The 14,439-nt window shown below is 34.0% G+C and overlaps 3 protein-coding genes and 1 long non-coding RNA gene across 6 annotated transcripts; 2 read left to right on the forward strand and 2 right to left on the reverse strand.

Annotated features, from left to right (window-relative positions):
* The first annotated feature begins 976 nt into the window (after window positions 1-976).
* LOC133698816 (uncharacterized) lies at window positions 977-1,549 on the forward strand. Its single transcript, XM_062121898.1, has one exon. The coding sequence runs from the start codon at window positions 1,163-1,165 to the stop codon at window positions 1,367-1,369; it is 207 nt and encodes a 68-aa protein (XP_061977882.1). The 5' UTR covers window positions 977-1,162; the 3' UTR covers window positions 1,370-1,549.
* Window positions 1,550-1,685: 136 nt separating this feature from the next.
* On the reverse strand, window positions 1,686-4,411 carry LOC133698824 (uncharacterized). Of its 2 annotated transcripts, none has more exons than XR_009843202.1 (3): window positions 3,876-4,411; window positions 2,882-3,179; window positions 1,686-2,849 (listed from the first exon to the last, which is right to left on the reverse strand). It is a non-coding gene; the product is annotated as an uncharacterized LOC133698824 (long non-coding RNA). The 2 variants fall into 2 exon arrangements; XR_009843201.1 differs by having other exon boundaries at window positions 2,882-3,079; window positions 3,151-4,411.
* A 1,061-nt stretch (window positions 4,412-5,472) lies between these two features.
* Window positions 5,473-7,701, reverse strand: LOC133682891 (E3 ubiquitin-protein ligase complex slx8-rfp subunit slx8-like). 2 transcript variants are annotated; one of them, XM_062106438.1, is made up of 4 exons: window positions 7,546-7,701; window positions 6,214-6,587; window positions 6,066-6,128; window positions 5,473-5,927 (listed from the first exon to the last, which is right to left on the reverse strand). In XM_062106438.1, the coding sequence occupies exons 1-4, from the start codon at window positions 7,610-7,612 to the stop codon at window positions 5,580-5,582; spliced, it is 852 nt and encodes a 283-aa protein (XP_061962422.1). In that variant the 5' UTR covers window positions 7,613-7,701; the 3' UTR covers window positions 5,473-5,579. The 2 variants fall into 2 exon arrangements, with proteins under 2 accessions (XP_061962422.1, XP_061962420.1); XM_062106436.1 differs by having other exon boundaries at window positions 6,066-6,131.
* A 2,990-nt stretch (window positions 7,702-10,691) lies between these two features.
* Window positions 10,692-14,403, forward strand: LOC133687359 (E3 ubiquitin-protein ligase WAV3-like). Its single transcript, XM_062107036.1, has 2 exons — window positions 10,692-10,975; window positions 12,308-14,403. The coding sequence occupies exons 1-2, from the start codon at window positions 10,766-10,768 to the stop codon at window positions 14,105-14,107; spliced, it is 2,010 nt and encodes a 669-aa protein (XP_061963020.1). The 5' UTR covers window positions 10,692-10,765; the 3' UTR covers window positions 14,108-14,403.
* The last annotated feature ends 36 nt before the right edge of the window (window positions 14,404-14,439 follow it).

Genomic DNA, 14,439 nt, shown 5'->3' on the forward strand with positions numbered 1-14,439 from the left:
TCAACTGATTTAACCCATCAAACTTATAGTCTGGACCATGAGACTATGATAACTTCATAAAAAGTAAATTAAAAAAAAAGTTCAATTCTTAATAAATTTAATGTTGAATAATAAAATTAAAATTACAAAATAAACATTATTATAATGAATATGTTTTGTGAAGAGAAACACAATAAAATCCTCATCTCTTCTAGTTTTTTTAATAGATTGTAACTTGCAAGCAAAATGTTTTTCAATGTTAAAAGAAGATGCTAAGGAAAAGAAATTTGAGACTAAAATAGTTGTTTCAATTAGTAATTTAAATAATATGACTAAAAAAATATAACAACAATAAATACATAGATAAAAAAATAAAAATTAAAAAAATTTAAAAAAACTCGATCTACAGGAACTTAGAACATGAAACAACTTAATAATAAAAGGTGAAAAAAAAACAATGAAAAAAAAAGTTAAAAAAACTTCATCTAAGCTAACCTGTATTATAAAATAATTTGATAATAAAAGGCAAAATAGAATAAAATAAAAAATAAAAAAAAATATTATTAAATCATGTTAACTCGTGATAACTAATTATATTTTATTAATTATTTCATAGGAATCAATTTTTTGGTACATCTATAGGACTCATTTTAAATAAACAAAGATACAATTAACAAATAAAAAAATCTAAATACAAATATTTTTATCTATTTTATCATTTTTAATGGTTCATAAATTTTATAGTTTTCTTATTTTTATGTTTTTTTATAAATAATGTTTTTAAAATAATTAATAGTATATGAGAATATTTTTCAATAACGTCTGGCCAGGCCATGGGAATTTGTTCGTTTCTTTGCCTTAAAAGCTAAATTCGAAGACAGCTCACAATGTGTCATTATTATAAATCTGGGCTTTTAAATAAATCATGTTGGCCCAGCCAAAAAGTAACCGTTGGAAGCTTGAACGTTACAACCCCCTTTCATTAAAATACCTTTACTTCTTCTCTACAGAAAGCATCGGAATCCTCCAGTTCATTCATGACCAACAAAGAAGAGTAGGGAAACCCTGCTGCAATATAGCGGTATATAAAGCCCTCAATTCCCATTCCCTTTCATCTGGTGCAAAAACCTGTGTCTCTCCTCTCTAAAAACAGCGGCAAGATATATAATTTAGAAGTGAAAAGATGGGTATGGTCGTGGTGATCTCTTTGCCTTTGATAATCTTTTGCCTGCTTCTTGGTTTTGGATGTTACTACTTGGGGAGGTACAAGGGAAGACAAGATACCCGTACAAATGCTCAGGTATTTGGAGATCCTATTCCACCACCTGGTTTTGCTAGTACGCCACCTCCTCCACCTCATACCAAGCCAGACAACTTGCACAGTGTTTAGGCTGACCTTTTTTTTTTTGGTTTTGATTTGTTTTCCACTGTCTTATATGGGGGTATAGAGAGTGATGGTTTATGCTGTTGAGATGTATGGTGTGGTTTTTAGCATTATTTCGTGTGTGAATTTTGAGGTGAAAAATTGGCCCAATTGAGCTGTGTAATTACACGGGTTGGCTGTTGTTTATTGTTTTTCTCTGCTCATTTTGTTTCACAAGTGCTTGCCACCATCCCAAATGACTCTCTTTCTTTCATGCTAGCAAGGGAGATTGGGAATAGTTTTAAGAAGCCCTGGGGAAACAAGACATTTTAAAATAACCACGTAAAAAAAACTATGAGCCAGTCTGTGTATTCTTGAAACTTACCTCTAAATCTGAGGAATCTTTATCATGTAAGCTCCTATAACAGTTGAACTGGATCAGTCAATTCAAATCCTTTGAACCTATCTGTTACGCTTAGTTTACAATGGATACCCCCAATTCTTTTGTTGCATTTGGTTAGAATCCTCCCATTTCCTTTGGTTAGAACCCCTCACAACCCCAAAATCCTTTTCCAGATACACCATGTCAAGATGGCTGCCTAATCAATGTTGCATTTTGGCTGCAGAAGCCAGCACGATGGACTAATATCATTTGTTCAGGATGGACTAGTATCATCCTTTCTCAGGCTGATACTAAACATAATAACACATTCCTACTTCAATCAAAGATGTATGAGGAACCCCTAGTGCTGTGGATTGGCTTCGACAGTTCTGTCTCGAGAAAACATGTGCAATGTTAATGACAAATTTCTTCACATGTGATGATGTTTCCCTCGCCAAGACACTGAGTATTTCCCATCATATATGCCATACCAGCTTCCCTGGCACCCTCCAGATCCTCCAATTCCTTTAACACTTCCCACGCCACAAAATCTTACTCTCTTGCGTTTAGTCTCTGACCCAGCCCCAGACCCATTCTCAAGTCCCGTATCCCGTGCTAACATCATCCAGTACATGTTTGATTCCTGATAAAGTAGAGTCATTTCATTCCCAAGTCTCTAGCATCACCATCACTCTGGTGCCGCTAGAACTCTGCCAAAGTTTCAATCAGGTTAGTCTCAAAAGCATGACTGTCCTTCCTTCCTTCGCAACCTGACAATGCACAGGTGGAGACGGAACTCAGGGGGGACCAATCCGGCTTACAATAAATCGCTGATTGGCAGAAAACTCTTGGAATTGTCAGGTACTGAAATGTTACAATTATGAGGACATGATGGAAGGCGGGAAAGCTGGTGACAAAATGCGAAAACATTGGTGGGATCTCTGACAGCACATTTGTATAGACTAGGCCAGCACCACGAACACGATTTATACCAAAGTTGTGCCCAGACTAAGAAGCATATCCAAAGACGTTCTGTTATGTGACTCGAATGATTGTTTTTGTAACGTAACATAATGCCAGATGTACATCACAGACAAAACTATCAGGGAGAAAATGAGAGGGAGCCTCCTTTGGCCACTCTGACCAGGCAGGAAGACAAGCCTCCTTTGGCCACTGTGACCAGGCAGGAAGACAAGCCTCCTTTGGCCACTCCGACCAGGCAGGAAGACAAGCAGAGCAATCCAAAAACAATTACAAAAGTAAAGGCTTCCAGAATACCCCCCGCTTCCACAGCATAACAATGACAAGAAACATCAAGCAGGTGGTAACAAACATTACAATGATAACTGCAAGACCTGGTACAAAGAGATAAACCTATCAAATCGCTAACTTAATGGGAGAGGGAGGGAGGGAGGGAGGCATGTACCATATGCATTGCCTATCATTTCCGTGTCCCTGAAGCCGATCACAACAAGAAGGCACGAAACCATCAAGATCCAGTTTATCTCCGGTAAATGACAAATTACCAATAAACCAATAGCAGGCGAAACTGAGAAATTAAGCAGCAGCATGCTTCCCTTTTACAAAATAAACCGATAGCAGGACTAGAGTCCTACTGGTAAATCATATGTACTAGAAAAGATTGGAAATAAAAATGTAAAAAGGACCAGCCCTATCAAAGATCCCAAGCCTGGAAATTATGGGCTTTGAAGACCATTAAGAACTTGCAGACGAAGTTCGACATTCAATGTTGATCAGAGTAGCTGATCCTCATGAGAAAGATTTTTAGCTAATTCACTAGCACTTGGAGCAAAATCTTATATGAAGAATCCAAAAAATTCTAGCAAAATCAGAAAAATAAATGCATGTTGAAAACAATAGCAAGAAGTAGCAGCTGGTCTCTGCCGCTCAGGAGCACAAATTGAAGAAGTTCAAAACAATATCTCATGTTAGTTTAAAATGCAAGCATTTTATGATATGACAAATACAATCTCATTTGACAAGAGAAACACAAAACAACCTCTCAATCACATGTGACACTCTCTTGACTTCAAATAATTCAAATTTAGTTCCATGGATGCAGACTTAATTCCAGATACAAGTACAAACAAATAAATTGGATTTGGGAGAAGCAATAAAAAAAGATCGTACCAGGAATCGCTCTGTAAAAGCTTCTCTGAAAATCCACTTTGTGTTTAGAGAGATAAGCAGCTTCACCCATATAAGCCAGAATCAAGCAAGCAAGCAAGGATATTTAATTGTAGTGAAAGCAATCTGCTCGTGTAAGAAAAAACAAGTCAAAAAGGGAAGGAAATTGTTGCCAAAAATCAGCGTGCATGACCTGGACAAGGTTAATATAGATGATCATTAAACAAACAAAACGACTATGTTTCTAATTGTCTTCACGAACATAGCACACAGGCACAAACGAACATAGCACACAGTCCAAAGAAAGTATCCCCAAGAATTTCGTCGTCCTCGTGAAGTCTCAATCTCCCTGAAAACATACTCGTGTAAATGCAAAAAAACCCTGTCAGAGAGGAAAACTCGGAATAACCAACTTTTACTGGTTTAGAAAATTATAAGAAAAGATATACATCTTGTGTCTATATTACCTTATTTATCACAAACACTTTATTTCGTTTTCTGCCACTAACAATCTTTAAATTATTATGAATCCAATAACATGTTTCTTTTATTTGTTTTTTTTTAATTATTTTTTTTAATTATATTTTTGTTTAATAATTGAACTTCATGATTTTATTTTATTTTTATTCTACAAGATTATTTCAATATCATAACTAAATTGTACATTTAGCGTGCTAACTTAAATGAACTTGAATAAATTTTTTATTTTATTTATTGTTTTTTTTCTCAATTTATATATTATTATTATATTTTTTTTATTCATATTATTATATTAATCGAGTTTATTGGCTCATTAGAATCACTTACTCAAGTCTTATATTTTATTTTATTTTTTTTATATAAATGCTTGCATCGCATTAATATTTTTTTTATGCTAGAAAATAATTGGGTTAGCCAACATCATAGTGCGTGGATCATCAATTTAGTAAAATATTTATTTTTTTAATTTTTATTGTATTTTTTATATAATTTTTCTTAATTTTATTATTTTTGTAGTTTTTTTTAATAAATGCACGTCTAAAATATCAAAAAAAAATTGTTTTTATTTTTTTCTATTAAATATTGCTTTTAAGTCTTTTCAAGAAAAAACAATGCTTGTAGTAAAAAGAAATTATCAAAATAAAAGAATGGATTAATAAGGGATAGAGATTTTGATTAAAAATATAGTTAATTTTTTTATTCTTATAATTTCTTTGCAATAAACAACATAACTAAAGAAATATTTTTTTTTATTAAAAAACATATTGATAAAAAAAGGAATTTATATTAACAATTACTTCTTTTTTACATATTTAATTTTTTTAAATTTTCTTATAAAAATTAATTTGTATTGTCATATAATTAAATAAAAGAAAATTTTAAAGAACTCATTGCATTACAAGATCAAATATCTTCATTTATAATTGTATTTTAACTTTTTATTTTAATTTTTAATTAGTATTAGCAATGTTTTTGCAATTTATTGATTCATATAACTTTTACTTTATTTTATAAAATACATGCGTTAATTTTTTAGGTTTTAATTAAAAAATTTCATGATATCATAAAATATTTTCACAATGATTTTGTATTCTTTTTTATTAGAAATTAACTTGAAATTTTATAGGCAATATAGGGCTTTGCTAGTTTATATTACAAAAAAAATTAAGATATTTAGTATAGTCTCTTAAACTACATAAAAGTTTAAGCATACAAATCAAAGAATTTTTATAGGACTGTGGGAAGAAAGATCCTGTAGATGGATTTCGCTCTGCATTTCATCCTGCAAGTAGGGCACTTCTTCTGAACAGCTAGTGCTTTTTTAATGCAGTTCTTGCAGAAAACATGACCACATTTTGTTGATGTTGCGTCTTGTAACTCATCCATACAAATTGGGCAACGAAACGCAGGTGCCGCTGGTGGTGGCACGGTCTGGGACAATCCAGAAACTTGGGCTGGTGATACAGTCTGAGAAAATCCAGGGAATTGGGGTGGTGGCATAGTCAGACACAATCCAGGTAATTGGGGTGGTGGCGCAGGCTGGGACAATTCATGGAATTGGAGCACACTAGTAGCCTGCCAAACCAGATGACAATGGTTAGAGTTTAAGTTTTTAATGACTCCTAGAAGTTTCCGAGTGCTTGGCAACAGAGTTGAAAGATGGCTAAATCGAGGGTACAGGAAACCGAAGATATAGTAAATAGCAGCATGAACCTGATTGACGATATTTATGTTTTCCCTTACTGCATCAGTATTTCTCCTAGCTTTCTTCCTGGCCTGCTAAGAGGGAGATCATTTTTAAAGACAATCAGATACTCGAAGAACACAAGCCAAATCATTACCATTGTGTCAAGTGTCATACTTGGTCAAACATGCTGGGCGAGATTATAGCAATATCATCATCAATGACCTCAACATCTTGTGCAGTTTGATGTTGTCTGGTCAGTCCATACACTTCAGCTTGAAAATTCCGAGGATGACAAGGAAAGTACATGCCATGGAGAGGCATATTGTTCTGAATCGGAGGTGGATAGTTGAGATTAGAGTGCTGAAAGTAACTTCTCTCGGCTTCCCACAAATCATCTTCCAGACGATCTGTATGCCCCAGTAAATCCACAGTGTTGTCTCCGTGATACAGAAACACCTTGTTGTCGTCTAAGTTCTCCACAAAAATCATGTTGTTGTCAAAATTCTCCAGTAAATTCATGTTGTGGTACTCAAAGACACCTAAAATTCCTGGTTAAAAACAAGAAATTAAGGCATGCTGAGAAAAAAAATATATTCTGAGTGCAATACAACCAAATCTATATCTTATTAATCCCATAGCAGATATCAAACCAACCAGGTAAACTTACGAAATTCCATTGCAAGTACAGTATCATATTTCATAAAGTTATGAAGAATTGTGCAATTTCAAATAAATAACTGAATATTGCATTCCCTGTCCTGTGAAGATGAGCAATTGTGTAATAAGAGTTCCCTACTTTAAGCAACTAAATCTCAAGTGAATCTGTGAATTGATTTAATCGCTTCTTGAAGTAAACTAAGAGCCTTTATCCAAAAACAACTGCAAGCTATATATGACGGTTTTATACTGATTCTCAAGAAAAAGAAAGAGAAAAATTGATGGTTTTATACAGCAGTCGCAAATTTATTCATAGCAGATATAAAATAAAAGACAAATTTAGAGTAAAATATAACTAAAATCAAGAGATATTAAAATAACAGGAGAAATTTCTTCAGATTCCATTATCCTGAGACTGAACTGATCATATATGCGCGCGCGCGCGCATGTTCTAGCCGGAGGTAACATGATGATTTAGAATCAACAGTATTTGATCGAGTCCTAAGAAACCAAACAGTAGTGTAGTGCTTAGCAGCATACATAAACACACGCAAGCTAGTCCAAACAGAAAATTGCACCTCCATAATCATAAAAGAATGCAGAAGTAATAAAGATTGTTTTTTTGTTTGCCGATTCTTCATGATCATAGAAATCATACCATGAAACATCGTTTTGAACTTGAAAATCATAGTTTTGAAGATATCCTTTACCGCATAAAAAAATTAATAAGGGCCTAAGCTAGCAGCAAGCCCAGGTATATAAACCCTACTAATTACTTCCATGGGAGCCAAAAAAAACATACAAATTAAGAAGATTAAAAAAAAAAAAAACAATGAAGATGGATGATACCTGAGGGTGCAGGTGCTAGACAAACAAATTTTGAAAGAAGGGAGACATCATTGACAATGGTTTTCATGCCTCTGTGAAGGATCAATTTATAGCAAACAAAAACTCTCCAAGCTTGATGACTATTTGGGAAAGAGACTGTGTGCTTCCTTTTTTGTACATTAGTCCATTATATTTTAAGAAAATCTGATCAACTCTTTCATCGGGAGGTATCTGCACTCTTGAAATACAATTCTTTTTTTTTAAAAAAAAAATACATGTCACCGTGCCCCATTGGGTAATATGGGTTTTCTTATTTAATTTTCCTGGGCTAATTTTTTCTATATCAAGTACCTTGGAAGCAGTGTCCGCACATGTTAACTAGATACATGAATAAATAAATAAATAAATAAAAATAGAAAGTACATGTATTAATTTAAAATACAATGAATTTATTAAAAAAAAATAATTGACACGTATTTTTATTTTAAACAGTAAAAAATAATATATCTTATCCCCGGAGTACTAAGAGAGGAATTAGTTCACATGTTAGGCGATGTATAAAATTCACAGGAATGGTTATAAATATGCCACTGAGAAGAAGTCAATCAACAAATTACCTAGAGCTGTAAAATGGACCGTGTCATCATGCCAGCTCATATTGTACTGCTTTTTGGCCCAACATAAGCCCAGGCCCATGTCCATGTGAGTTCGTACCGTATGGTGCTGGTCCATGTGTCGGCCCGTTGTAATTAATTCTTAAGATATTTTTAATGACTTATTTCTTTTAATTAAATAGAAGAAAAGGAATAAGAAAATAAAAGAAAGTTAATTACCTCTTTTATTATTGAAAATCTATACGTGTACTTGCATTATTTATGGAAATTTTTATCCCTATCTCATTATTTGTCTTATATTTTCTATTTTTATTATTTCTATATTTTTTTTTGTTACAAGATACGTATGCTATCTTAAATATTAATATTGTATTAGTATGACAGGAGTGCTTTCTAATTCAACGGACCAAGTTGAGAATGACACAAATAACTCCCAATGAATATGTGTCAATACCATAAAAGAATTTTCTTTGATTTCTAACATAGCGTCTCGTGCATTGAACAAGTGCTTCCCAATAAGATTTGATAGTAAGTTTAATATTTTTTTTTATTTTCACCTAGTTATCTTCACATCTTTTTAAATGACGAGACTAATCTTGTTTGAGATTCATGGTTATCCCTCCTAATAAATACGCTTCCTGAGAATTGAACTTTTGTTCTCAACTTTACAGGGATATAGTAGTGCCTTAACTGTTAGATCAATACTTATTGATGATACTAAATTTAATATGAATTTAATAATTTAAATTTTAAGGAAATAAATTAAAAAAAAATATCAAATAAGATCAATAGTACTCTATCAAAATATGGTTTAACATAGCAAGTTGGTTACATGTATAATTTAGTAATCAATCCAGTCATTAAAATTATAAAGAAATAAACCGAGTCAATGATGGAAGGCCCAATCAACTGTGTAAATAATCTTATTTAGTTGTTAATTATGATAGCTCTAATTAATTCGGATATGAAAAATGTAATTAGAATAAGATTATGTAATTTTCTTTCCAAAAACAAATGAATAAATAAAGAGCCTAGTTGGGCAAAGAAAATATCCACACACACGTGTGTACAATGATTTATATCTACAAGTCTACTTACTTCATTATTCAATGTTTTCAAAACCATAAGGTTCATTGGACTTGGATTATCACATAGCAATACTATTTTATTTCTTGTTTCTTCTTCTTCTTCTTCTTTTCCTTTTATCTTTCCAACATTTTCTACATCCATTTTAAAGATTTTGATCACCAAAATGCCCTTTTACTTGCATTATTTCCCTTTATATCAATTTTTCTAAATCAAATTAGAATTGAAATCATCTCTTTTTCTTTAAAAAAAGGACAATAGTTTTTAAGGTTCATTTATTTCATGGAAAATATTTTTTTATACAATATATTATACGTAAATATTTTTAATGATGGTGGTGGTGAGATGATGGTGGTAACATAGCAACAGTAATGGTGAGATGACAATAATAAAGAAAGAGATGGTGATGGTGATGGTGATGATGGTGAGATGAAGATGGTAATTGTAATCAAACTCCAATAACAATAAAGAAGTTGCGGTGGTTGTGGGCAAAGAGAAGGTGGTGACATGGCAATGAAAATGATGAAGGTAGTGACATGACAATGAAGATAACAGTGGTTGTTAGATGGTGATGGATAAAAAGAAAGAGGTTGAGGAAGTGGTGACATGACAGTAATAGTATATGAGTTGTTAATGAGGTGATGGTGGTGATTAAATGGAGATGATGATTAAAATAATGAGATGATACTGTAAATAAATTACTATTTATAAAATATTTTACAAAACTTCACGAGCTGAAAATATTTTTCAGCAAATAAATTAAGTTTAAAAATTAACTGTAAAATATTTTACAAGAAATAATTATAAAATAATCTATAAAATATTTTCTTATAAAATATTTTAAACCAAAGAAACATGCCTTTAATCTGTAACTCTCATATATTGTGAATCTCGCTACTATCTATACAGCATGGGTGGTCCAAACGAATTGAAGGATTGAAACAAAGCATAAGATGTTGGCATTTAAAAATGGAAAAAAAAACAAAGAAAAAGGAGAGAAGAATAATCAATGCCAAACAGACCGTAAATACAATCAGCATAAATAAGATGATTTTGACTAATCTGATGTTAATTAGTAGTCCAAAGGAGGGCTATATGAAAAATCAAAAAACATATTATCAAAATAGCTCTAATTTTTTAATTTTGAGTCTTTAAGAGAATATTTATATAAGATGTTAAAATTATTTTTGTCAAAATAAATAGTCATTCTTGTATTTTTTTGAGAAAAACAATAAAATAAAAGGAAAATCTTAGCTTTCTTTTTCTAATTTTTTTATTCCGTATAAAATACAAAATGACTTCTTAAATTATTATTTTTATTTGAGTAACATAAAAGGAAAACAAAAAGCTAAATTAAACTATTTTAAATGCTATATATTAATAATTTGACTTTTGCCATGAAAATATCCCTTTTGATCTGCAAAAATCTCTTTTCCTTCCTTTATTATTATTATTATTTTTTTTTTCATGCTAATAAACCTAACATTTTCTCTCCCTCCCTCCCTAATAAACTGTTTTGCCCTTTGTCTGAACCAGGCACAATGGCCTCTAACGCATGGCGCAAACTCAAAAAATCCCTCAAGTCAAAGCTCTCATTCCTCTCCACCCCCAGGTCCCCCACCAACCACACAACTGCCACCACCGAAAATCCCCGCCTCACCACCGCTACTCCTCCACTACTTCGAACAATATCATCATCATCCTCGTTCAGTTCTCGTCTCTCGCGCAGCTTCAGTCTCCACTCTTCTACAGTAATCATCCCCTCTCTCCCTCTCGTTTTTTGCTTTTGTTAGCGTTGACATAATACCGTGATTTATTTTTTTAACTGCCCGGTGACCGGAGTTTTTCTCTTTTTACTTGCCGCGTAAAAACTGAGTTTGGTGACTTGGTATTTTTGTGAGTTCGGCATCCATAGCTGAGTTTGAAGTCTTACGACGATGCCCTTGTGTTTCTCTAGTGTTTTAAGTTTTGTTCCTGGTCTGAGTAGGGGTGTTTTGGTAAGAGTGGGTGAGGCTTGCTTAGAAGATCACGTTTCTCATGTGATGCAGTAAATGGACCATTGGAATAACATTGAAGTACCAGCTGCTGGGGGTAGTTGAAATTTGTATTTAATTATTTTGATTGTGGTGCTTGGAAGCTTCACAAAGTCAATGATTTAATTGAATGCGCTGTTTACTAAGATCACAAACCTAACTAAGTAATTAGAGAGTAAATTGTTGTTTTATTAACTGCATGAAAATTAGGAGAGTGTTTACTAAGATCACAAACCTAACTAAGTAATTAGAGAGTAAATTGTTGTTTTATTAACTGCATGAAAATCAGGACAGTGGCACATGGTAATGTTTATGGTTTGGGGTCAAGTGGGGACGTCAAGGTTAAAATGGTTGTCTTTAAGGCTTGACTTTTTGAGAAGCATGCTATTGTTGCGTTTTTGAAGCTTGAAAGGAACCATTTTTGTTTTGTGTACAATAGGAATACATTAATGAAATCGAATATTGTGTTAGCTTTGCAAGTTTTTGGTTGAAAAGTCAGATCAACACAATAATGTCCTGCGTGTTTCATGACTGTCTTTTAAGTCAAAAGTTTAAAGGTAATTTAATAAAGTTTTACTTTTGTTTCCAAGTGGTTGAGGCTTGAGATGCTTAGCCTAGCTTAGCCTAGCTTGCTTTTAGTTAAATCCAGTGATGCTTAATTAATGAGAAACTTGAAATTCATAGTATAGGTATAGAAGGTCTCCATTGGCTCATAGATGAATGCTTTTATGAGCCTTTTGAATCTTGATTGTGGTGTTGAAATGCCATAAACTTGATTGCCTACTTGGCTTTTGGTTCTGAACATCTTTAAATAGTCATCAATGTTCTTCACATGGTGAAGGTAGAAGGATATTGTGAAAAAAAAAACAAACAAATTGTTCCTTGGTTAGTCGGATATTACATAATCAAAATTGAGGAACTTGTGCTGATAAAACAAAATTGGCATTCATTTGATTTGATGGTCTACATTGGCTTAATAGAATTCATGCTGTTAAATTTGCTGAGATTTTTACTTTTTGACTTTTCCTATAATTTTGCTCATTATCACAGAAAAAATGTGCCATTTGCTTGACGAGTTTGAAAAAAGGGCAAGGCCAAGCCATCTTTTATGCTGAGTGTTCTCACCATTTCCACTTCAATTGCATTGCTGACAATGTCAAGCATGGTAATCTCAGATGCCCTGTTTGCCGCTCCAAATGGAAAGATGTGCCTTTTCAAGCGCCAAAAAATGTCCCCAGTTTTCAACGTAGTGGTTCATTGCATGCTTATGTACCTAATGCATCTCCAGTTCATATTGAGCCGGATCACTTCTCAGACGATGAACTAGTCCCAGATGTTTCTCAAGGCCAACCCTCTTCATCTCGACCCCATGCTATAACTGTGAAGACTTTACCAGAGTATCCTGCTGTTTCTGCTTCGGAATCTTTCTCCAAGTTCGGTGTTCTTGTCCGTGTTCTCGCTCCTCCGCTTGATAATACTCTACCTCATCACCGTGCACCAATTGATATTGTAAATGTGTTGGATGTTAGTGGTAGCATGGCAGGCAAGCTGATACTTCTCAAGCGTGCTGTCAACTTTATCATACAAAACTTAGGCCCTTCAGATCGACTTTCGATTGTGACTTTCTCTTCATCAGCTCGAAGAATCTTACCACTTAGAACAATGTCTGGAAGTGGCCGTGAAGATGCCATAAGTGTTGTAAACTCTCTTTCTGCAACTGGTGGAACTAATATTGTTGCAGGGCTCAGGAAAGGGGTTCGGGTTCTGGAAGAACGGCGTCAACATAATTCAGTTGCAAGCATTATCCTTTTATCTGATGGTTGTGATACACAAAGTCACAGTACACATAATAGATTGGAATATCTAAAGTTGTTACCGACTTTAATTTTTCCTGGCAATAATGCATCTGGAGAGGAGTCTCGGCAGCCAACTTTCCCAATTCACACATTCGGGTTTGGATTGGATCATGATTCTGCTGCAATGCATGCTATATCTGATGAATCCGGCGGCACATTTTCCTTCATTGAGTCCATTGACATTTTACAAGATGCTTTTGCAAGATGCATTGGCGGTCTTACAAGTATTGTGGCTCGGGACGTTCAACTCAAAGTTAGGTCAGCATCACCAGGAGTGCAGATTTTGTCGACCCCTTCTGGGAGACACAAGAATAAAATTTTTGATCAGGGACACCAAGCTACGATTGATATCGGAGATTTATATGCAGAAGAGGAGAAGGAGTTTTTAGTGTTCCTCTCAATTCCTGTATTTCCAGCTGTTGATGGTGAGGAAATGTTGGAAAACATGCCATTGGTGGATGTTTCAGGCTTTCAGAAAGATTCGGTGTCGATGGATACAGTCGAAGTAGAAGGTGAGAGAGTTGAGATACGACGACCTCAGTTTTTATCTTCTACTGATCGGGTACCGTGTTTGGAGGTTGATAGGCAAAGAAATCGTTTGCTAGTGACAGAAACTATTGCCAAGACACAAAGGATGGCTGAAATGGGAGATTTAAAGGGTGCACAGGCTCTTCTGGCAGAGCAACTATCCACTCTTCTATCTACAGCTTCTGCCCAAGCAGGAGATGATCTATGTAATCGGCTAGAAGCTGAGTTGAAAGAAACCAGGAAGAGAATGGAAACCAGGGAATTATATGAACGCTCTGGGCGTGCATATGTTCTTTCGGGAATGAGTTCTCACTCATGGCAAAGGGCTGCAACTAGGGGTCCCTCAATGCCAATCTCATCAGGTGGGAACTCAGATATGAGGAGGACTGCCACTAGCTATGAAACACCACCTATGACTACCATGGTAACGAAGTCACAAAATTTGAACTTGGCACCTAGAGAGTAGCTTGGGCAGCTACAGCAAACTTAAACAAATCTTCCAGCTTGATTGATCAACATCCATATGCATTTACTACCAACACGAGCAAGAAGCTCTTCAAGTATTTTATAATTTTGATAGCTTAGTGGTAGGTTAATGAAATCAGTTTTAAGGATTCGAGCTTTTCATTGATTTTCATTTTGTGGATTGCGTCGAAAGTCGTACATGAATATTGAATCACAAGATGTAATCACTGGTTTGGTTTGAGGTTTATTGCTTCAAGGTAAAAAGTGAACAGGTATATGATAAAATATTTTTCTAAATATTTTTTAAATCATTTAATTTAAATGAATTTAAAT

This window comes from Populus nigra, chromosome 1, assembly GCF_951802175.1.
Source record: "Populus nigra chromosome 1, ddPopNigr1.1, whole genome shotgun sequence".
NCBI classification, from domain to species: domain Eukaryota; kingdom Viridiplantae; phylum Streptophyta; class Magnoliopsida; order Malpighiales; family Salicaceae; genus Populus; species Populus nigra.